At 38.5% G+C, this 24,908-nt stretch overlaps 1 protein-coding gene across 2 annotated transcripts in view; it reads right to left on the bottom strand.

Annotated features, from left to right (window-relative positions):
• AGMO (alkylglycerol monooxygenase) overlaps positions 1 to 24,908 on the bottom strand; it is a 125,955-nt gene that overhangs the window by 65,890 nt on the left and 35,157 nt on the right. For both annotated transcript variants that reach the window (XM_081164736.1, XM_081164737.1), the window contains exons 4-6: positions 13,519 to 13,622; positions 11,335 to 11,430; positions 4,132 to 4,198 (exon numbers count right to left, since the gene is read on the bottom strand). In XM_081164736.1, coding sequence (XP_081020862.1) covers positions 4,132 to 4,198; positions 11,335 to 11,430; positions 13,519 to 13,622 — 267 coding nt within the window. The remainder of the gene's footprint in view (positions 1 to 4,131; positions 4,199 to 11,334; positions 11,431 to 13,518; positions 13,623 to 24,908) is intronic.

Raw genomic sequence — 24,908 nt, 5'->3', positions numbered from 1 at the left:
ACTCCCTAAGACTTTTTTCGAAATGACAGAAAACATGGACTTGATAGATATTTGGAGAACAAGGAACCCTCTGGAGAGAGAGGGAACCTTTTTCTCCCAAGCAATGATGACCTGGACCAGAATTGACCAAATCTGGGTTACTAGTGGACTGGCTCCAAAGATTAAGAAAGTGGAAATCTGCCCAAAAACTTGCTCCGACCATAACGCCGTGAAGATGGAGATGAAACTCACAATAACTGGTCAATTTAGATGGAGAATGAATGACACCCTCTTTCGAGATAAGGAGATTCTCACGAAGGCCCAAAAGACCCTAAAAGACTATTTTGAAATAAATTTGAGGACCGACGTGGAGAAAAGAGTGATCTGGGACGCAAGCAAAGCGGTTATGAGAGGATTTTTGATCCAGCAAAATTCAATAAAGAGGAAAAAACAAAATGAGAAAAAAGAGAAGATCTTGGAAATGATAAAGGAAGGAGAGAGGAAATTAAGAACAAAACCAAAGTCTCAGGACATTTTAAGAGAGATCAAGTTATATCAAACTCAATATATGGAACTGATGAACCAAGAGATTGAATGGAAGATAAAGCAAATGAAGCAAAAGACTTTTGAATCAGCAAATAAATGTGGTAAACTTTTGGCATGGCAATTGAAGAAAAGGCAGAAACTAAATACAGTTACAAGCCTAGAGGTGGATGGAAAGAACATATCTAAACCCAATGAAATTAGAAATTGCTTTTTAAGTTATTTCAAAAAACTCTACACCCAAGGTCCGCAAAATGAAGAAGATATAGACAAATTCCTTGGAAGATATGGATTACAAAACATCTCTCAGCAAAGTAAGATGGACTTGAACCAGAGAATCTCAGAACAAGAGATAGAGGCTGCCATTCAGAATATGCAACTGGGCAAATCTCCGGGACCAGATGGACTGACTTCTAGATACTACAAATCGCTGAAGGAATGGCTGATTCAACCACTAAGAGAAGTTTGTAATGAGATTCTTGAGGGAAAAAGAGCACCTGAATCGTGAAAAGAGGCATATATTTCACTCATACCAAAGTCAGAGACTGAAAAGACCCAACTCAGGAACTACCGCCCAATATCACTCCTTAATGTGGATTACAAAATTTTTGCAGACATTTTGGCAAAAAGATTTAAAAGAGTTTTGATGGAGAAGATTCATAAAGACCAAGCAGACTTTCTCCCTAAAAGACACCTAGCAGACAATGTAAGGAATGTAATAGACATCTTGGAAAAGCTGGAGGTGAATATAAACACTAAAGCAGTATTGATCTTTGTGGATGCGGAGAAAGCCTTTGATAATATCTCTTGGAGTTTTATGAGGAAGAATCTTCATGGGATGGGGGTAGGCCAGGGTTTTGAGAATGGTATGGCTGCAATATATTCTGAACAAAAAGCTAAACTGATTGTAAATAATGTTGTGACTGAGGAACTTAAGATAGAAAAAGGAACACGACAGGGGTGCCCAATTTCCCCATTACTTTTTATTTCGGTTCTGGAGGTGTTGCTGAATATGATAAGAAATGACCAGCAGGTCAAAGGTGTGCAGGTCGGAGCTAAACATTATAAGTTAAGAGCGTATGCAGATGACTTAGTATTGACTTTGCAAGAGCCAAACACTAGTACGAAAAGGGTCTTAGAAATAATACAACAATTTGGCCAGGTAGCTGGATTTAAGTTGAATAAGCAAAAAACTAAAGTTTTAGGGAAAAACCTAACAGATATGGAAAAGGAGAAATTTCAGGAGGAAACAGGTTTGACAGTGGTCAAGAAGGTCAAATACCTAGGGGTTTATTTAACACCTAAGAATGTCAATTTGTATAAGGACAATTATGAAAAATGTTGGTCAGAGATTAAAAAAGATTTAGAAATATGGTCAAATCTGAAACTGTCAATGTTAGGCCGAATTGCAGTAATTAAAATGAATGTATTGCCTAGAATGTTATTTTTGTTTCAGACCTTGCAGATTCTTGACAAGATGGAATGCTTTAAGAGGTGGCACAAAGACATTTCGAAATTTGTCTGGCAGGGCAAAAAGCCCCGAATTAAATTCAAAATACTGACTGACGCTAAAGAAAGAGGGGGTTTTGCCCTGCCGGACCTAAAATTGTACTATGAGGCAGCAGCTTTCTGCTGGCTAAAAGATTGGATGCTCCTCGAGAACACGGACATCTTGGATCTGGAAGGTTTCAATAATGCTTTTGGTTGGCATGCATATCTTTGGTATGACAAAGTTAACAGTACTTTTAAAAATCACATTGTTAGAAAAGCATTATTTAATGTTTGGATAAGATACAAAGACCTATTGGAAAATAAAACCCCTAGATGGGTGTCACCAGTGGAGGCTAAAGCAGTGAAGAAACTCAATATGGAGGTCGGATGGCCGAAGTATTGGGAAATCTTAGAACAGGATGGAGACAAGTTTAAACTACAAAGTCAGGAGAAATTGAAGCACAAAGTAGAAAATTGGTTTCAATATCGCCAAATAATGGAATTTTTTAAACAGGATAGGAAAATCGGTTTCCAGGTGGAGAAATCAAAACTAGAGACCGAATTGTTAGAACCCAATACTAAGAATTTATCTAGAATGTATAACTTGCTGTTGAAATGGAACACACAGGATGAAACAGTTAAATCTGCTATGATTAAGTGGGCGCAGGATGTTGGACATAACATTATGTCAGATGACTGGGAATGGTTATGGAACACCGGTATCAAATTTACGGCATGTAATGCCTTAAAGGAAAACATTATGAAAATGGTTTACAGGTGGTACATGACCCCAGTCAAACTGGCAAAAATCTACCATTTGCCCGATAATAAATGTTGGAAGTGTAAAGAGACTGAAGGTACTTTCTATCACCTTTGGTGGACATGCCCGAAGATAAAGGCCTTCTGGGAAATGATCTATAATGAAATGAAAAAGGTACTTAAATGTACATTTTCTAAAAAACCAGAGGCCTTTCTCTTGGGTATTGTCGGCCAATTGGTGACAAAGAAAGATAGAAATTTCTTTATGTATGCCACAACAGCAGCAAGAATACTTATCGCAAAGTACTGGAAGACACAAGATTTACCTACTCTGGAAGAATGGCAGATGAAAGTGATGGACTATATGACATTGGCGGAGATGACAGGCAGAATCCGTGACCAACGCAAAGAGACGGTGGAAGAAGAATGGAAAAAATTTAAAAGCTATCTTAAGGACTACTATAAACTGAATGAATGTTAAAATGTTGCGGTTGCCAGAAGCAATAGGGTACAGGGATACAAGGTTAGACAATAAAAGAGGACTAAGACGACAGAGATTAGAAAGTAACAATTGGGAGTTGCTAGTTCAAATATGGACATTGGGATGCAGAGAGGGGGGGTATGGGGAAGTCCAAGAAAAGAGGTTTATGAAAATATCTTTGAAGCTATTTTGTATGTTTGTCATGTTTTGTGTTTGTTTGTTTTTCTTAAAAATGTTGTAAAACCAATAAAAATTTATTAAAAAAAAAAAAGAAATACGTTTGGAGTTACTTTTTGATACATTTTTGAAAAAAAACTGTTTAAGAGTAGTGTTGCACTGTAAAAAATTATTTAAGCTGTTTTGTAAGATTTATGGTGAGTTAAATAAGGGGTGAGATATTTCCTTTATTTTTCTTCAGTCTTTGAAGCAGGAAATGTTTTGGAAAGTAACAAAATGGCTATTCACATACCATTTAATAAAATGGAGTGGCTTTCTGAAATGCCTTTATATATTATTAATCAAATATTAAACGTTCAAGATACAACTCAACATCACAAAATATGTTGTTACAATAACACTGACATTGTCACATGCGGTTAGGGCTGAGGAACAAGAGAAGAATTTGAGTACAAGCTTGTTGATATATTTATGGCAGAAGTTAATGGGGCAAAAACATCTAAGTAATATCAAGGATAACCCTGACTTCCTGTGTGAGATGTAAAAATACAAGTGGGGGTGGGAATCTAAAATATAGAACTGCTATTAAGACAGTAATAGAAAAATTCTCATTTACAACTGCTCCTGCCATTCCGTTCCTTCATATAAAACAACATTTTAAAAAATAATACAAACATGAACACAGAACTAATATTGCCTACCATGATGTACTCTGTGATGACTAGGTGTGTTGAGAATAAACTCCAAAGGGCCGAGATTCTTAATAACCTTGGAAAAAACAATGATCTTGTTAACAAAAAGAAAAAAGAAAAAGACAATGCCACAGGAGAAATTCAGAGCAGAGGGATAATTTGGATGTCAATGGCCATCTTGAACAAAATATTCATAAGAGAAGATGAGAAAGCTACTAGGATGTGTAAGATTCACTGAGGACAACCTTTATTCACACAAGTCAGGGTTTTGTCATATTATTGCAATTTTATCTTACATTTTTATCCCATCCTATTCTAAAGAGAGCGAAGTACAACGTATGTGTGACCCAAACCATTTTAACCACACAATGACCCTGTAAGGAAGGAGTGGGTAATTTTTTCACCAGTCTGTAGGCCACACATTCCCTTTAGGGCAACCTCCCAAGGGCCACTTGCCAGTGGTGGGCAAGGCAACAAATGTAAAGTTTGCCTTTGTACAGTAGATAAGTTTCTGTGCACATGCCTCACTATCCTCTACCTAGACAAGAGGCTTATCAGAGTTCGATGACACATTCCAGCCATGCAGAAATATTTGTGGTATAAAGCAGAGCTGGAGAGGGGTGTGGCCAGGGGGCAGCTTTGATGGCCAGGTAGAAAAGACTGGATGGCTGTATTTCGCATCTGAACAATAGATTCCCCATCCCTGCTGTATGGTAAACTAGGCTGAGGGATGGTAACTTGTCCAAGGTAATCCAGCAAGCTTCTTGGCTGAGTGAGAAGCTGCATCTCCCTGGCCCTAGGTCATTTCTTAACCACTGCAAGAGTCTCCACTGCTCTCACATTTTCAGTTTATGTTCAGTGTCAGACATGCTCACAAACCCAACACACACACACACACAAAAACATAGAAACAAAGGACTCATTTGAAAACTATCACCTTGATAAAAGGAAATAATAAGAATGTGATCATTTCCATCATGAATGGAACTTTTTATCTCAAAGATATACTTTAATGCAGCAGAAGAGATGTTTTATACATGGTTTTTTATTTTTCTCTAATTTGAAGAGGTGACCAGTAATTTCTAAATGCAATTTGCTCCATCAGTAAAGCAGCTATATAGTACAAACTGAAAGCAGTACAGACACTTGCTCATTTTTCCAGATGCATCTTAGTTGTGCACATATTATATATGTTGAATGAATAAGCTTATTTAGACAACAGATTAGTATAAAATGACTCCAAAAAGACTGACAATAGAATACAGACTATTATTTTTTATTCTAAACCAAAAAAAAGCACAAGCATTCACATTTGAATTCCACAAAAACTGCCAGCAAATATCTCCAAGCCCCAAAAGGCCACCTAAGAGTAAGAAAAATGTTAATATTTCAGGTTAGCTCAACTTTCATCATTTGTCCAGCAAGAGAGTTATACAGCTATAAACAAGGTGACATCTAGTTAGATTCACTGTACAGTCCCATAAAAGTCTACTCAGAATTAAGTCATATTGAATTCAACCAGGCATACTCTCAGGTAAGTGAGAACAAGATTGAAGCCATGATAAAATAATAGAGGCATTCCTTGATTCACAGTGGTTTCTCTAAAAGACCACTCCTAACCTTCAACCGCTTAGTTTTGGTTTGTTTTTAAAATAAATATTGAAATAGTTTTGTAAAAATATATCATATTTGGGTTCCCAACATGAGGAGTACTATGAACCAAGTTATATGTTTTGGGTAAGCTTAGAAGTGGGCTAGAACTGCACATTTTGATCTAAGTAGATGTTTTTTAATGATTTTTTTCCATCCCTGCTAACATCACTGCTTGCAATATTAATCCTTTGAAGAGGGTCATATTATGTTCTGGCCCTAATCCAGAGATTTTCATGCATAGCAGTGGGCTGCAGTTCATTGCCAACGAACAAAATTTTGATGCTGTCAGCCCTGACCACCTGCTGGAGGTGGTGGTGGTGGTTGGGAAAGCTGGAATCCATCCCACCCAAACAGGTGACTGATACTGTCAGAACTGAAAATGCTGAACATCTGTTTGGCAGTGCTCTCACACACCCTTGGGTGAAGGATATGCATCCTCTCCCCACAGCAGCACCATCTTGCATTTGCAAGGTAGTCTCCATAACGGACAGATGTGTTCAGATGTTTCTTCCCATTTACAAGTCACTTGTTGCTGCACTGGGACTATGGTGTGCACTGTATTCCTCTGGTATCCCCAATCCATAAAAAGGTAAAGGAAATGTAATACTAATCCTTTGACACTCAAATAGTAACAATGAGCTATTTATCAACTTTAAAACTTACAATTCCAAAAGCTACAAAAGTTCATCATAGAATCTTCAGTCATGAATACTCATGTAGTAACTACCAGTATTGCACTACATATACTGTATGTCAAGTCCAAGGCATTTATGTGTATACTTTATTTAAGTCATATTTTATAAAAAGACAAATGAAATCAATGCAAAATAAACTTGCTTCTTTGAAATAGCAAAGCTAGCTTTATGGGGATAGAAAAAATGCGGCATCTTTTGTGACATGTTTGCTGTCTCAAAGTCATGTCAACACATGAGGAAATCTTTACTACTTTCTATCTGTAGCCTTGAATACTGTTCTTGTTTAAATAATGATAATCAGTCATGACTTGAAATCTAAGGCAAATGTCACATTTTGTGGCCAACTCCTCTAGTCACCACTGCAACGTGAATCCTTAGTTCTGCTGTTTTGCAAAATGTACACAGGTCACTTGAATAAAGATCCCGCTTCTTGGATTGTGGAGGAGAAGGTTTATCAATGAAGATCCAGAACAAATGGGGTACATCAGTTACAGTGAAGGTGTGAGAACCATGGCAGCACATCTCCTAGTTTCATTTTGATAGAATAATAGTTCTGATAGAATAACTCTAATAGTAGAGTTAGAAGGGACCCTGAGGGTCATCTTCTGGCGGTTCCCTCACTGCGAGAAGCAAAGCTACAGGGAACCAGGCAGAGGGCCTTCTCAGTAGTGGCGCCCACCCTGTGGAACGCCCTCCCATCAGATGTCAAAGAGATAAACAACTACCTGACATTTAGAAGACATTTGAAGGCAGCCCTGTTCAGGGAAGTTTTTAATGTGTGACATTTTAATGTATTTTTAATCTTTGTTGGAAGCTGCCCAAAGTGGCTGGGGAAACCCAGCCAGATGGGCGGGGTACAAATAAATTATTATTATTATTATTATTATTATTATTATTATTATTATTATTATTATTATTATTATTATTATCATCATCATCATCATCATCATCATCATCCAGCCCAGCCCCTTGCATTGCAGGAATCTCAACTAGATCATAAGTGACACATGGTCATCCAACCTCTGCTAAAAAAACCTCTTGTTGGAGTCTGTTCCACCGTCGAACAGCTCTTACTGTAAGAAAGTTATTCCTGATGTTTAGGTGGAATCTCCTTTCTTGTAACTTGAAGCCACTGATTAGGATCCTAGCATCTGGAGCAGAAGAAAACAAGCTTGGTCCATCTTCCATGTGATAAGCCCTTTAGATATCTGATGAAGGCTATCGCATTTCCTCTCAATCTCTTTACCAGGCTAAAGATACCCAATTCCCTCGTTTCTTATAAGGCTTGGTTTCCAGACCCTTTATCATCTGGGTTGCCCTTCTTTGCAATACATTGACACTTGTCAATATCCTTCTTAAATTGTGGTGCCCAGAACATGGGTTAGATAAGAGGAGTCTATGTTGCACCTCTTATACTGCCAACAGTCTAACTTTACTGGGCCTGAATAATACACTGATGCTTCAACAGCCCACCTGCATATGGTAAAGAAAACCCATGCTACTCTTGGCTGCATATGTAAAGTAGCTACGACGCTACCTGTGATGCATATTATTATCTAAACTTTGGTTCTTCATAAGACATCTGTAGCCTGCAATGTAACCAACAACGGAACTGTTCAGGAACTTAACACATAAAAACAAATGAAAATGCCAGGTGGGGGTTAGGGCCATGGTCTGCTGTATTCGGTTGAACTGAACCAACTATTTTGTTCTCCCTTAATATTAAAAACTACTACACCAAAGTCAAGGTGATTTAAAAAAAACAACCCTTTGGAATATGAATCCATATTTGAGACCATCTGGCAAGGAAACATAAAAATAAAGGCATGATTTGCTTTTTCTACTAAAGTTGTTGTGTTAATTCAAGACAACCCACCCATGTATTTATACAGATGGGCATGGTGGCCATATCTGTCATGTGAATTCTCTACAGGGAAGCTGGGGAAAGGCAGAACCCCTAGGATATGCACTCGTCTGCCCGCCTTAGCACTTTGAATTTTTCGGCAAACCCTGATTTATTCATCGCCAACTGTTTTCCTATCTGATTAGGCAGTTTTCTACTCCAGTTAGCATGTAATATGGAGGTTTCCAAATTTCCACATTGAGAAGTGAAACAATAATATTTTTGGTTTCGAACTAAAACAAGCTAAAGGAATCAGGCCTGTAGGGATCATAAAGCAATTGGGGGGGGCTGAATTTCTGATATAACTGCACTATAGGAATGAAGAAGTGAAAGCCTAGCTTTAACGGACTGTCAAGCTTAGAAACTGTTTATATAATAAATACAAGGGTTTCAAGAAATCTGTTTATAATAAATTATCTTGAAGGCAGAATGTTGTCACTCAATCCCCCCCCCCCATTTCACCAATAATTTTCAGTTAAAGGTTCTACTTCCCATTGGACAAGCTCAAAGCTTTTCTTTAGACAGGTGATACATAACTAGATATGGATTTTAATTGAATAAAAAACAAACCTTTCAACATACTTGGTGGGAAAAGTGTGCAATTATAAAGAAACTGAATTAGAACTATTTTAAACTATCAATGGCTTTTAGAAAGAAATAGGCATGTTTCATTAGCATTTCGAACCTAATTATATAAAGAACACATTCCTTCAGGATTATTTTATTCACAGTTTGTCACAGCCAAATTATTAAACCTGGCAGGGAGATTGTGGGTGGGTGGAGGAGTATTGTGACTGACAGGTCCAGCTTGTAATCATAGGGAAGGATTTTATTAGCATTCTCCAAACCCAGTGCTTTAGGGAATGGAGCAGCTTTGTGAAAGTGAAGCTTTTATATTTAAACTTAAGGAGGCTGCTAGAGTGAGGAGGGGAGAAGGTGCTGAGGGACAGCTCCATTGTGATCAAAAGGTCAAGTTTACAATCCGAGGGAATTATTTCAACTAGAAAGTGAATTCCTTCATTTATTCACACACCCCCAATCAACTATTTACATGCATAGCAGTGGGCTGAAGTTCAATTAACAAAATTTTGATGCTTGAGCAATGACCACAAAAATTAGTTCAGACCACAATTCTAGGCTGTTCCATTAAGTGCCAAATTGGGGTCCGAAGCAAATATTATGTAGGTGCACACCCTCTATAAAGCATTATTTATTATTGTCTATATTATTCTTTAAACATAAATGTATTGGTTTTTATTTTGCCCATGCCTGTGGAAGGTTCTATAATTAAAATTAAATTATATTAAAATGAATATTTCTGAACCAGGAATCTGTTATTCTGATTTGATGCATTTATAGAAGTTTCCCATGCCAAATCAAAACAACCTTTTGACAACTGATTGAAGAAGCACTAGCCATATGCATGCATGCATGATATTTGGATGTTGCTATGGAAGGCAAGCATGGACCTTCTACACCAAGTATTAGCTAGCAGGTCGCAGAATGTATGTACCTTGCCAAAAACCAGCAGCAGAAACCAAGTTGAAAGGTTCAGTTGAGCCTTATGCAATTCCCTCCTACATCTCCCTCTTTTCAGTTGTTACAAAAGCGCTATCATGTTGTCTTTTTCAAATGACTATCAATAAACAGTTTCCCTCAGCCTTTTAAGGGCCTGATTCAGTTCCTGAAGTATTGCATTTCAAAGCCCTCTTCTGTTTATTATATCAGTAATTTTGAGAGGAACAACTATACCATTTATTTTAGAAATTTAGGAGCATCATTTATCTAAGCTAAACATTTTCTTTGGGGGAATTTCATGCAGGGCAGCAACACATGATTTAATGTTGCAATAGAGGTAGCCTTGAGATGAGAGAGGCATTTTGTAATGGAAGAACACTTAATTACATATAATGTAGAATTCACATCTGTCAGACAGCAACATCTGAACAAAATTACATTTAGTTCTGTCACAATAACACCTGGACCCTTTTCTTTATAAAAAGCAGGACTGCTTTATTTGTCCTAACAGCCCATTGTGATTTTGGTATTTTATTATAACTAGCAGACCAGTGTAGTATAACCTTCAGATTCATAATATTTTAAAAGCTGAGGCTATATTATATATAAAAGGCCAAGTGTAACTGCACAGCAAGTAAGCCAAACAATATGCACAGGAAACCTGAAAACAGGATGAGAAAGCATTTGTAGAACTATGTATGGCCTCCTCACAGCAATCTGTGAACTACGTAACTGAAAATAACTAAGCACTTTGTAATGTAATAAGCTACAGTTGTAGTAGAGGATAATTATTTATTGTAGGATTAATTTAAATATGGGGTGATGGCTATTCAAAATAGATTGTTGTACGCAGCAGAAAAATAATATGATCAGCACATAATCCTTGCATATTACTAAAACTTGAAACAAAGTTTACCTGAGAAATAGCATGATGACTAATTAGTTATCAACACAGAAGACTAACAAATATGTGCTCAAATGCACACAATGTTCACATGAAACTTTCATGAGCAGCTAATCATTAGGACAATGGAGGCCAACACCAAAATTTGGTCATGATTTTAGATCATTAACAAAATGATCTGATGATCATTGAAAATATTTTCATTGATATGTCTTTCTCAGATATAAAGTCTATCTGTGCTGCAGCAATTAAAATAAAAAGTGTAAAATTATAGTACTAAAATAGTACTTTGTTTTGATATTCTGAATTTAAAATATTTTAAACTAATTGGGACCAAATGGCGTGTGTGTGTGTGTGTGTGTGAGAGAGAGAGAGAGAGAGAGAGAAAGAGAGAGAGAGAAAGGAATAAAAAGGAGCATATGTTTCTCTTTAAAGAAATCAGAAAAATACTTCTGTTACACAATAAATCAGCTTCTAGTAGATTTCCAAGACACAGTTCCAGACTAAGAGCTTAGGCATTGCTAAAGATCCTAAATTACCTCTGTATGTATCCAGAACTGGTAAAGGAGATTAAACTGGAGATGAACAGCAAACACTGAGGGAGGAATAAAGAGAGCCATGGGCAAGTAGAATATCTGAAAATTAAGGAAGACAAGTTAACAAATGGATCTACCAAATTATAATAGACATAATTTTATTCATTTAATAAAAGAATTATGGGAAACGCCACATTCAAGACATGCCTGAGATGACAAAGATAGAAGAAGCCAGCAAAGAGAAAATGTACCCATTGCAATTCCCTTGGTTGCTATTCTGGTTATTAGATACATACCATCATACTCTGAAATATGCTTTCTTGAAACTTAGTATGGATAAAGATGTGCTATAACTAAAATGGTTGCCACGTTTCATTATTTTAAATTGCTTAACTCAATTGTTCCCTTCATTGCTGTTCTGCCATGGAACTGCTAACCAGCCAAAACTCTAAGGATGAATTCCTAGTGGATTGGAAATGTCCACAACATTTTTCCAGCTATTCATGTGTCTACACTCAATTAATGTCATCAGGTAAAAATCTGAAAAGTTCAATGACAGAAAAGTCAGCAGTTGGGTTTGTATCCAACCAAGTCTTATTTCATTGCACTTGTAACAGAAAGAGGTTCTAAGTAAAGAATTTAGGAAGGTATTCTAGTGAGATGCAAAATGCTTAAATCACAGCATATTGCTTTTTTCCAAAAGCACGAGAAAGGCTGTGGCAATTCTAATTAGTTTCCATTTTGGCATGGCCAAATTTATCCAAAACAAGAACCACTGTCACATTTCAACTGGATCCGTTTGAACATGGCAGGCCACCCATCACTGCAGACCACAAACATTTGCTATGAAACAGAAGCCAGAGATCTCCTATTAGTTAACTATTATTTTGTAAAATCTTCTATTGTCATTCTTCATTAGTTTGATTGCAAGTCTCACAAATAGTCAGCGGTGCTGTTACATACTATTTGCTTATATATAGTGACCACAAAAACAGTTATTTCTATTTTTTATAAATCTAAACGGCAGAATTTTCAAAGTAAGTAGTAAATTATGTTAAATAGTTAAGAGAAATTATGCACCCTGATGTAGGACAAACAAATGAAACTCAGGTTGCAATTCTTTGCAGCCTGGGAATTCTATATGGGAATAAATTCATCTGAACTTAGTGGGAAATTACATCAAAGTGAACACACATAGGATCAGGCTCCATATATCTTTAAACCTCAGAGAGGATAAAAAAACCCACACCTCAATTTACTGTTTTCTGAGTCATTTTACACGGGCAACCCCAACATGAGAAGCTCAAAGCCAGGTGAGGAGAACAGACGTTTGCGTCCACAATCACTTCACACTTTTTCAAATGCATTCTGCATACTGTGACATCACAGCAAAGATCCTTCCACTGCACATGGTCAGCGACAACCATAAATATTGGCTGGTGATCAAGGCTAGTCAGGTTTTGGGGCCATGTATTAGTACCTTTTTAGTTACATTTTAAAAGTAAAGTTCACTTCCTTAATTTAGGTGACTTACAGTGTGTGAACTGGCAGCACTAAGCACCTGAACAGTGTAGCAACTACAGTCCCTAATCCAGTGCGAGGACTCACATGCACAGCCCTGACTATTTGTCATGGGCATCCACTCATGCTATTAACACAGAAGCACAACACACTATAAATGTCCCAACCAACCAAAGGAACTTTAGAGCAAAGGAACTTAAGAGCAAAGCCTCCTTCCTACATGTTGATATCACTTCCTAGATTGGGGTGAAATATAAGAATTTTGCTTGCCTGTCAAGGCAGTTTTGTGACATTTTATTTAGAACACACACACACTATATATATATATATATATATATATATATATATATGCTTTCAATGTGATTTAAAACAATTCTCTTTATATACAAATCAATTAATTCATTGTTAATTCAAAATTTTTAATTTTAGTTAATAGAAATGTTACAATTGCACTTAAGTATGAAATTCATTTTATTTACTTATGTCAAATATATTAATCTTTAAGATATAGAGAAAGTAGAATCCACATGGAAGTTTAAAGTAAATAAAGCATTTTACTAATTACTTTCTGAAAAAAGCTTAAGTCATAGATTTGATATCCCTAAAGTTGATGACTGACACACATGTTTAGCCATTATTTTATTGCACAACTTTTATGCAACATACCCAAGATGCATACTTCTGCAGGACAGATTGCCTTAATGCTGTGAATAAATTATAGTCCTCAGAACTGTGATGAGCTTGGTGTCCTGCCCACAATAAATTAATCTCTGAAAAGACAAATAATTCATGTGAGCCCTGGAATAGAGAACAAAGCATTTTGTTCCTATAATCAAGTAACTATCACAATTAATTAAAATTAGCATGTGATACACATATTTCAGAAATTATAATGATGGTGATTAATTAAATTTACCAGTATATCCCACCCTTCTTCTCAAAGGAGCCAAGAGCAGTAAACAAAGGACATTGTATGGAACTGGGAACTGACCTCCTGAGAAGGTGGTATCTGCAGGGGGTGCTCACCTGCAGAGGACAGTGATTGATTGGATATGTAAGATGTGAGATCATTTTTTCAGTTATCATAGTCCATAGGTGCAAACTCCATGGAGCTGAGGACACCTCCATCCCGCCCCCAGATTATGTGGGAACAGAGCTAAGCTGCTCCCGATCTTGAGGGGGTGGGCCTTATAAGGCCTCCCCACAGTGGCAGCGAGCCTTGCAGCCTCCTCCCGATGCACATGATGTCACATGTATGTGTCGCAAATGTAATGTCACATGCAAACAATGAGCCCCCCCCCCAATGTTGGGAGGAACTCGGTGTCTCTGTCCTGGTCCCATTTTATACATCAAAATCAGCTAATTTCAGAATCTCTTTAGACATTCTCTCAGGATCATAGGATATCTACACCTAGGAAAATGATTAAGGCTACAATCCTATGCATTGAACACCCATTGAATAAAGCAATATTTACTTTTGAGGAAATGCTCATATAATTGCAATCAAACAATGTAATTGCAAAGAAACAATCACCCTGCCTAAGTGCCTTGATAATTCAAATGACCTATGTAGGAACGGCTCACAATTAAGTGGCTCCTACATGATTGAGAGAATATCTAATGGACCCCTCAGTGGGGTTAATATAAGTGAGAAAAGTTACCTATTTAAAGAGCTGAAGTAATACATACAGAAATAAACTGTAAAGCGAGGAAATTGGGAGGGTTTTCAGGACATATTTTAAAAGAAATTGGAAGAGTGTGTGCGCAATTAGATATAATCTTTATCAGTAAAGATAAGCTAAATAAGAGTAAGCATCTTATAATGTAGTAATGCTTTATTATAATCTTTCATTCTCTATCGTTCCCTGAACATAATATTGCTGTCTAGGGATATCATGAGAATTTTACACTTTTTGCATTATTATTATTATTATTATTATTATTATTATTATTATTATATCCTGCCCATCTGGCTGGGTTTCCTCAGCCACTCTGGGAAGCTTCCAGCAGAATATAAAACGTAATAAAATGTAAAACTTTAAAAACTTTCCAATACAGGACTGCCTTCAGATGTCTTCTAAAAGTTATGTAGTTCTTTATCTCCTTGACATCTGATGGGAGGGCATTCCACAGGGAGGGCGCTACCACCAAGAAGGCCCTCTGCCTGGTTCCCTGTAACTTCACTTCTCACAGTGAGGGAACTTCCAGAAGAACCTTGGAGGTGGACCTTAGTGTCTGGGCTGAATGATGGGGGTTGTTCATTTTGTTTGGTTTATTTCCATTCTTAAGTGTGATGGTGAAGGAGGTCAGAAGCCCCGAGCTGATGATTATATGCCTGGTTGGTTGATCAAGGCCTCCATTCCTATAATTCTACTAAGGAGACAGGGAAGCAGGCAGCCACCAATCAGCAGCCATGCATATGCATACTGATTGTTTATATGTCCCTTGCCTCACTATCAATAGCCAAAATATATCAGGACACTGTCTTCTTTAAAATAGTCTAGGTGGCCTGGTTGCTATGAATTTTAGATATCTATGTCTATTTTGAGACAGTTTTGAGAAGGAATTTGGCAAGGAGAACTGAAAAGACAAAGTCTTTCATGGCCATCAGATGTGTAGCCTGAGGTTCTGTGGAGTGTCTTGAACTCATCATAATGTGAAAGTGGGTGGTGGAGTCTAGTAGTTGTCTTGTTAAAGTTAAACAAATCTCAGGTCACCTGTGTTTCAAAGAATGAAGTTTACATAAATCTGCTGATAATGTGAAAGTTGACTGGATGGCAGCCAGATGAACTCTACTTAGTAACAACGGGAAGGTAAACTTTTGTTGAAACGATTAAGCAAGTTAGATTTGGCAAAAATTGGGATCTTGTTCACTATATAAGTATATGATTCTAAACATCAATGCTGTGGTATCTTCTACTGCCAAAAGTATATTAGGAGTGATGATTAACCCGTTAGACCAAATTTATCAAATCCAATATGTTAATGAATCTTCAGGTCATTCATTCCAAGACACCAGAGAAATTGCAAACTACTTGCAAGTTAGATATTAGCATATGACAGCCAACAAATTATGACCTGCTAATAATATAGGATGCAACTTAAATTATCCCAGACTGTATCCTGAGCTCCTCAAAATCCTCACATCAGCTATACTGAAAAACTATTATTTAACTGACCCATCAGGAAAATATCCCTAACATGCAACCTGAGAAATCGTTTTTGAAAATTCATCTTCTCTTGAAGCACTCAGTATCTTAAACCAATTCTTCAGGGAAATGAGTATCTTAATCCACCCTTCCTAATGAGTGCACTAGGGGATGAGTTATTCATGCAAACTACAATACTGTGCAATAATTTGTATTTGAAATACTTCCTAGGACCATGACAGAAGCTAAATGAGTGAACAAAAAAATATAAAAAGGGTGGAGGTTAAAGATCTGTCTCCTTAGTTGTTTTAAAAGCATATACTTCCTATCACAAACTGTGTGTAACACAAACCTTGACTCAATGAGATACAGCTGTACAAACACAGTACAGTAACTGGATCTTGCTTCTTTCCCTCAGTCATTGTGAAAAGTTCAAGTAAGAGAATCCATGATGATTTTTACATTGTACATTCATTTAACTTAAGGTTAAATGGTATTCAAAAAAAATTACTAGAAGTCCATTTTATTACTAGCAAGTATTCAATTAAAGAGTGAGAAACCAGTGAGAACAATGCCAAATAGTGTTCTTCGTCTTAAATACATCAAACAGTCAGCTGTGGAAAAGAGTGATTAAAAAAACATAGCCCAGAATTCTTGCACAGGTGGGACAGAACTATGTGCACACAGAGCCTCTGATTGCTATTTTTACAGAAAAAGGTTCCTACTGCCTAAGAGGAAACCCATTGATCAATGAGAATCGTCATCAAAACTTCCACTCCTGCACCTTATAAACAGATTTCCACCTTATAAACAGATAGTTATTGTTTGATTATTTGATTAAAATATATACCAAGGTGGACTTGTCTTTTAAAAGCTAATTTTAAAGACCTATTTCTGAGAGAAGAATTTGCAAAAGCAACCAATAAAGGCTAGAATAACTTCCTTGAGTTTAGAAAGTAACTGTAATACAAGCTCTTATTTTAAGATGAACAGTTTAATTACATTGGGAGCAGATGTGGTTTCATGGAAAATACTAGTACTGTATATTGTTGTCTATACATATATATTAGATCTATTTTCATTTTGAAATATATGCCAAGTGTCAAGTTGTAAATGTAGACAGAAACACTAATGGTTAGCCTAAGGACTATAGACCGTGTCCTATTTGAAAAATGAAAAGAAAAAAAAATCCATTGGTCTCTTACTGGCAGGATAAATACTGGTGTTAATCAAATATATTGACAATGTGTGCTAAACCAAAATTTCACTCTGCTCTGTATTTGCAATGTAGAATTCCTTTCTAAAAAGAAAGAGTTAAGATTAAGTAATGAATGAAGAGCAATGATCACGCCTAGAAGAACTGGAACAGTCACACTCACTGCTGGTCAGCCCTGAACACAGGTGGCAGCCTGTTTTATCTATTACTACAAAATATACAGCTGTAGCCAACACACTGTAAAATACAAAAGGTGTCTCTACAAGGATGGAAAGCACACCAGTGTCAATCAACTAACATAACTTATTCTCCCCATGATCAAAAACAAAAATAAAAATGTTGAATCTAGGGAAGGGGAATTTAAGCAAACTAAAAACACACTTTTTTCCCCAGCAAGACAAAGGAAATAGCTACACGGCTGCAAACTACAACATAATTTCATTAACATTTCCATTCTACTATTTTCAACTTAAAGTTGTCCACAATTACAAATGTTACACATGGTTAAAGACTCAATTTCAAATACCTTTTTTCCATAATAGTTTTCCTTTAACAAATGAACTAAAAAGTCACATGCAGACTCCAGATACCCTAGCCGCATAAATCTCATCTCTTCTCTTCTCTTCTCTCTCTCTCCCCCCTTAATAATGGTCAGCCAGTCATTGAAAATTAAATTACTGGCATGCACCAGAGCCTAAATAACTTGGAATCAGCATATTTAAAGGGCTGCCTTCTCCTACAAAAACCTGCCGGAACTCCAAGATCTGCTACTAGAGCACTTCTCTGGGTGTCCCAACTTTCAGAGATGAGAGCGGCACTAGGTTTGAAGGAGTCTTTGGCATACTACCCTGAAGAGTCCCCCATTCCATTGCTTGTATTAAAATGTTGCTAAGTATGTCACTTTTGAGATGTAGTATCAGAAATCAACTGATACATTATTAAATAAAAAGAAACCAAGTAACTTTAAATTTCTTGTTTTTCATTTCTGCTCCTTCAGTATCCAGTGTGTTAATATTTTTATCCAGCCCTCAAATCAACTGAAACAAGTAGCCAGAAGTCAACCCCAGAGGGTAACTTGAACCAGAACACACCAAAGTTGTTCCTCCTTTTTTGTTGCAATAAAAGAAAAATTTTATGGGAGAGCTTGCCAAGATATCCCACTTGCCAGCTTTTGTGTTAAGGACTGCTAGAGATAAGGCACTTGGTAGGTTCAGGTAGGAGGCTGGCGGTAGTAAAGGATAAGGGTTGAAATCCATTGTGATCCAATGCCAATTGTTGGCTTCTCCCCATATCCTCAGTTTAAGGTCTGAAACTGCACATAAATGTATCATATTGACATAGCTTGCCCTTAAATGCTTTTAACACATCTGCATAATGTTAAAGGAAAAATGTATCAATATATGAACCATTTTAGTGAAAATTGGCAATTTACTGATTTTTCTTTCTCTAATTTGATTTTTCCATTCATTCTCATTCCCATCACTCAAAAATTAAAAACCTTGTGTGGTCTGAAAATGATTCAGTGAGTGGGCTAACTTAGGATCAAATAGAAAAATCAGGGAATATGTTCCCAGGATATACATGCCAAGAACTATAGCAAGCTAGTGCAAAACCTGCCTCAAAGATATGTACGTGTGCCAGAAACCCCTGCCTGATCTTCTGCCATACCATCTGAATAGCAAAGCAATCACTCCCACAGAGAAGATCCACAAGCATTCTAGAAATTCAAAACAAAAACCATTGATCTGAGGCAATGTGGGAAGAAATCTCCAAAGCAAAAAGTAGTACAGACCTCGTCCAGGAAAAATAGAGACAGCCAAACCCTCCTGCAGTAAAATCTCAAGGTATCTTGTACACAGCCTATGTTAAGAGGGTGTAATCCATATTGATTTTGCCCTTCAAGTCTACAACAGCTTTATTTTTTAAGTAATACATATTTATACTTTTTAAGGTGAAACATGTCCAAAAAGCCACATTATTTCAATAGGATTTTGATTTGTTTGTATTAGTTAGTAAGCATCATATTGAAGCTTGGGGAGTGGGATATTAGTGATGGGTGAGCTTGACTAGATATCACCATAGACAAATTTGGAAATGAAAAAAAATTCTTTTTTGCACAATTGGAAATAACTCACTTCCTTTTCCTATCCACCGTAAGGCTCTAAAAGGCACCCCTCTAGCAAAGTCAAGACTGTGACGAAGACAAAAGTGCTCAAGAGAGCTTTTCCCACGCACTTCGTTGCCCAACTGTAACACAACAGCCCTGCAGTGCTGCCAGCGGGCCTTACTCTCCAGCAGTTACTGCCACCTCGCTCCCAATTACTCTTTCAGCCCCAGATGGAAGGGAACCTGGGATGCACTAAAACAGTGCCCTAGCACTCAGATCAACTAGCACCTTTGTGGTTCACTTGGAGTGTAGTGGAAGCATTCACTCTCTCTGAGTCCCTCCCAGACCTCAGAAGAGTGTGGTTGTAATTCCAATCCAAAATTCCCAGTAGCATGAATGCCAAGTTTTAGGCATGTAGGGATCCAAAAACTCTGAGACTGGCAACCATATACACAGCCAAATTAAGAAACTTTTTTAGAGGGGAAGCAGAAGGTCAAAACATAATATAAACCTGAGCACTGTGGCTCTAAAACTGAACTTGCTTATTCACTACACTCGTTGTTCAAGTTTACTCACAAAGAATCACCAAGGCTGGTCAGCTTCATAGAAGATTCCAGCTTGGAACTCTGGTTCTCTAAAGGGACCTGGATACCCTGAAGTTGGGAGCTACATTCCCCTCTCATTGGGTGAGGAACCTTGCCTCGTTCTCCTCATGTTCTTTAGGTAGGCATTTTAAGTACCCATTTTGCATATGAAGAGCCTTGGCAGGAGACATGTGACATCTTGACTTAGAGAAATGGTGGGCAGCTCAGACCTTTCTTCACAAAGATTTCATCCACTGCTTTGCTACCCCTGTGAAAACTGGGCTTGGGAGCAAAAGCCAACCTATGTTTGGGAACCCTCTTTTACCATGTGTCTTCCATGGGCTAGTGTTCCTAGTGACAGTTCTTTAGCACTGGTAAGTCAGAAAGCCTTCTCTTATTTGGCATTTAATAAAAACGAGCGAAGAATTTAAGGACTTCTAATGATCTCCTCTTCTTTGACACAAACATCACCAAAGCCACTAAAATTTCCTGAAGAATTTTGGTAGCATCTCTGGCCTGTCTGTCCATCCATCTTCACAAACATCAATTCTTCTATCACACTCCAACATTTTGTTTTATAATACTGAAGCACGGAGCAATTGAGAAGTAGGAAGACAGGAAGCTGCTTATAGTGAGTCAGACTACTGGTGCCTCTAACTCAGTACTATCCATATTGACGGGCAGTGGCTCTCCAGGGTTTCAGACTGGGGGGGAGGGGTCTCTGCCAGCCCTATTTGGAGATGATGGGGGTTGAAACCAGGACCTCCTTCATGCAAAGGCGATGTCCTGCCACTGAGTTACAGCCCCATCCCTCGGAAAGGGGGCAGGCAGGCAGGTTTGTGCAGTGACAGAGCACAGGGAGCCACGTAGCCTTCCTTTCTTTGCTCTTTTCTTGCTCAACCTAGGAGCACACCATGCCAACCCAGGTGGCATCTAGGAAAGGGAAATAAGAAAGGTGGCTTTGTACAGTGCATGATGACATCTTCCTACTCTTGACCCAAGTTCAACACATTAGCCCTAGCATGCACAAGGAAAGATGAAACACACTCTTGGAGCGGAAGGAACAGGACAAGGAAAATTCCAAATCCCAGCCAGCCAATTCTGAGCTAAAACGACCAATGGTCCCACTCAATATGCACCTGCTTCTTATGTCACTGAATTGAAGTGGAGAAGAACAGACACAAGGCAGAAAAAGGGTCCCTCCCACACAAATGTCCCTAACCTACACATGTATTTTAAAAAGATCACAAGCACTTAAAATTAAAAACACATAACCAGACAACAACTGATGAAGGAATCTGTTTTAATTTCCTATGGGTGAACAACTGCAGGCAAAGCATGCAGCTTCTCCCTTCTGGGAGAAGCCACTTCAAAACAGGTTACTCACATGCTGAGAAGAACATTGTTCCCATTGCTGGACAAAACTGAATGAAACCAAACTAAACAAACAGGAGACAAGCTTCCCTGCAACACCTCAAACCCTTACTAAGAGTTTAAAGTAGCAGCCTCAGATGCTATGAAATCAGAAGCCCATGTAGACACAATAGCACTCTGATGCTACTTTTGCAGCTGGGCTGCTGCTCCTCTACTAGTCCAAGAATACATTTCCATAGACTAATATCAACAGCAAAGCCAACATTTAAAGAAATCAAAGCATTTTTTACATTGTGGAGTGCATACATTTATAACTCAAGTTGCGTTAATAAAAATCTGAAATGTCACTAGGAGAATATATTTCGTTCTGAAAGGATCTGAAGAGGAAACAACTGGAATGAGAATGAAAGGGAGAAGATAATTCTCCTTTTGTTCTTTTTTTTCCGTAAAGGGTTCTTATTTTCCTGTGTTCTGGGCTGTCTCTATAAAGATTGATGTTTGGTGTCACTGCTAGGAAGTGCAAACTGTTCAGCTTCATTGCAAACTATGTCCTCATCCTCCTGCTCTGCTGGATACCACATACTTTGGCAGCTGATATTCAGATGGGAAACTCTTTTAATGGCAAGAATGGTTGCCAGTGAAACCTTTTCCCACAATGTCCAAAATTCTGAATGTGCATACATTAAAGGGGAACATTAAAGTCCGAGTACGCCAAGAGTAAACAAATTAAATAAATAAATAAAAAATGCAGATATTAACTAAGGTACAGTGGTACCCCGCAAGACGAATGCCTTGCAAGACGGAAAACCCGCAAGACGAAAGGGTTTTCTGTTTTGGAGGCGCTTCGCAAGACGAATTTCCCTATGGGCTTGCTTCACAACACGAAAGCCCATAAGGAAATCTCCGGGGACCTGTTTTAAATGCTGGTGGTGGGGAGCAAAGCCTTCCCCCCCCCTCCGGCCTTCAGAAGAGGTCCAGGAAGGCCGGCGGGGGCCGAAAGGCTTTGCTCCCCACCGCCAGCATTTTAAAAGCAGTCCGGCATAGCAGGGAAGCGCTTCCCGCTATCGCGGACGGCTTTTGAAGGCAGGCGGGGGGAGCAAAGACTTTCGCCCCCCGCCGGCCTTCAGAAGAGGTCCTGGACCTCTTCTGAAGGCGGGTGGGGGGGTGAAAGTCTTTGTTCCCCCCTGCCTGCCTTCCCGGGAGAGCGGAGAAACACAGCGCGTTTCTCCGCTGTCCCGGAGGGCTTTTGAAGGCAGACGGGGGGGGGGGAGCAAAGACTTTCGCCACCCCGCCCGCCTTCAGAAGAGGTCCAGGACCTCTTCTGAAGGCTGGCGGGGGGCAAAAGTCTTTGTCCCCCCTGCCTGCCTTCCCAGGGGCTTTTAAATCGCCCCGGACAGCGGAGAAGTCCTCCGCTGTCCCGGGGCGATTTTAAAATGCCGCCCGCCAGCATTTTAAGATCGCCCGGACAGCGGAGAAGTCCTCCGCTGTCCCGGGGTTTTTTAAAATGCTGGGGGTGGGAAGAAAAGCCCTTGTCCCCCCCCCCAGCCTTCAGAAGAGGTCCGGGGACGGACTGTCCCCGGACCTGGTCTGAAGGCGGTTTCCCTAGGAACGCATTAATTGATTTTCAATGCATTCCTATGGGAAACCGTGCATTGCAAGACGAAAAACTCGCAAGACGAAGAGACTTGCGGAACGAATTAATTTCGTCTTGCGAGGCACCACTGTATGTTGATATTACTTCTACAAACTCAAAAAGAGAATCAAAATAAAAGACAATTGGTCAACCATATACTTAATAAAAAGTTTTGGTCAGGATCTAGAAAACCATCTGACCTAGTTTTATATCCCAACTGGCAGCGTTCGAAACTCCCATTGTTCTAGATGCATTTTGCGACAGGGAATTTCATTAATGTGAGCAGTTTCTGAGCCCTGGGCGCAGTACTGAGACTAAGATTTCAGATTAAAACTGCCACTGCTGGAAGAAAAGGAGGAGCTTTTTCTGCCTCCCCACTTCTAGCCAATCCCTGAAGACTGGAGAAGGGACCCTCATAAGAATATTAGTGGGGCGGGCAGGGGAAGTATGGCTTTGTTTTTTGCATTCTTCAGATGAGGACTAGACTATGTGAAAAATGAACATAAGATTTTAGCTGCAGTTCATTCATTTTCAGTTTTGTATTTTTGTTCTAATAATTGTGCCTAGACACTCCATTGCAGCACCCATAACCTAGGTTTGAGGTGCCATTTGATTTCTAGCGTTCATATCTCAGTTTCTAACACCACCATCTGGGTTCCCATATCTACTTTGAACATCATCCCCACATATCATGGGGAAAGTGGCTTTCAAAAGTCGTTTGCAATTAGGGTCAAGGGCCCACTGTTTGAAAGGTTGTGTTAAGTCCCATTGCAAATACCTAAGCTGATGGACACACCTAATGCAACTCTTCAAATCTTGGCTTGTGTGTTTAAAATTGTATGTATTTAGTTTACATGTATTTTTAAAAGAAAGGCTATTTACATACCACTTTCTTTGCATAGAAATTTCACTTCAAGTGTATGTATGGATAGAAAAAACAGACAAGCTTATTTTGTAGGAGATGCACCCCCCTCAATCCCCTGAATTTTAATATGGGGGTGGGGAGGGGAGAACTGCTTATGCTTTTCCCACAATTTAAGCCAAGGGAACTCATTGTGTTGAAGGAGATACTGTATTGCATGGGGGGGGGGGATGGCACATAGCAAACAACACAGTCTATTCTGAATATTCATAGTAATGATCTGAAAAATGAATATGAGATGGATAATTAAATCAAGGAGGTATCCAATTGAGGAAATGTTTTAGTAATTGGTGACTTCAGTCACGCTAACATAGACTGGGTATGTGTGCATTCCGGTCATGATGTGCCCTAGAAGAGATGGTGACCTTGAACCTAATATCAAGTGGAACACAGGACCTGGTATTGGATGTAAATAATATTGAATTAATTAGTTCTATCATATTCAGTATATATGAAAATGAACAATTGCCAAGGAAGTCCAACAGTCACATTTGACTTCAAAAGAGAGAACTTCCCCCAAAATGAGGGTAAAAGGGAAGTTGATAGCGAAAGTAAAGAGTAACAAATCTCTCCAGAATGCTTGGGAGTTCCTCACAACCATAATGTGGAAAATTCAATGTCTCAAATGTGGAAAACACCACTGAGGCAAAGAGGATGCTAATATCATTAACAAGCAAAGTCAATGAAGCTATTAGAGACAAGGAGGCTTCCTACAGAAAATGAAGAATAAACAAGAACACAAACTTTGGCAAAAGAAATGCCAAGACCATTGTCCACTACAACCAAGTATTCATTTGAATGCTTCCAGGGCAATTTGTTTGCTTGCTATGTCTTAGTTCTTGACTTATTGCAATACCAACTGAGCAATTTCTAATCTCCCAATCATATACCGTTTAAATCACACACACATTTTTCTTAATTTGGTCTTCACACAAGCAGTAATATAGTAAAAAAAATAAAAACCAGAGAACAAAGATGGCTGAACTTTTCTGTGATTATTACAGAGTGGTAGTAAAAAAAAAAAAATGCAGTAAGGGAGGAATCCTAACCCAACTTACCTGGAAGTAAGCA

The sequence above is a fragment of the Podarcis bocagei genome (assembly GCF_964188305.1).
Source record: "Podarcis bocagei genome assembly, chromosome: 12".
Classification (NCBI taxonomy): Eukaryota; Metazoa; Chordata; class Lepidosauria; order Squamata; family Lacertidae; genus Podarcis; species Podarcis bocagei.
Note: the sequence above shows the minus strand (reverse complement) of the source record. Positions and strands in the feature narration are given on the sequence as shown.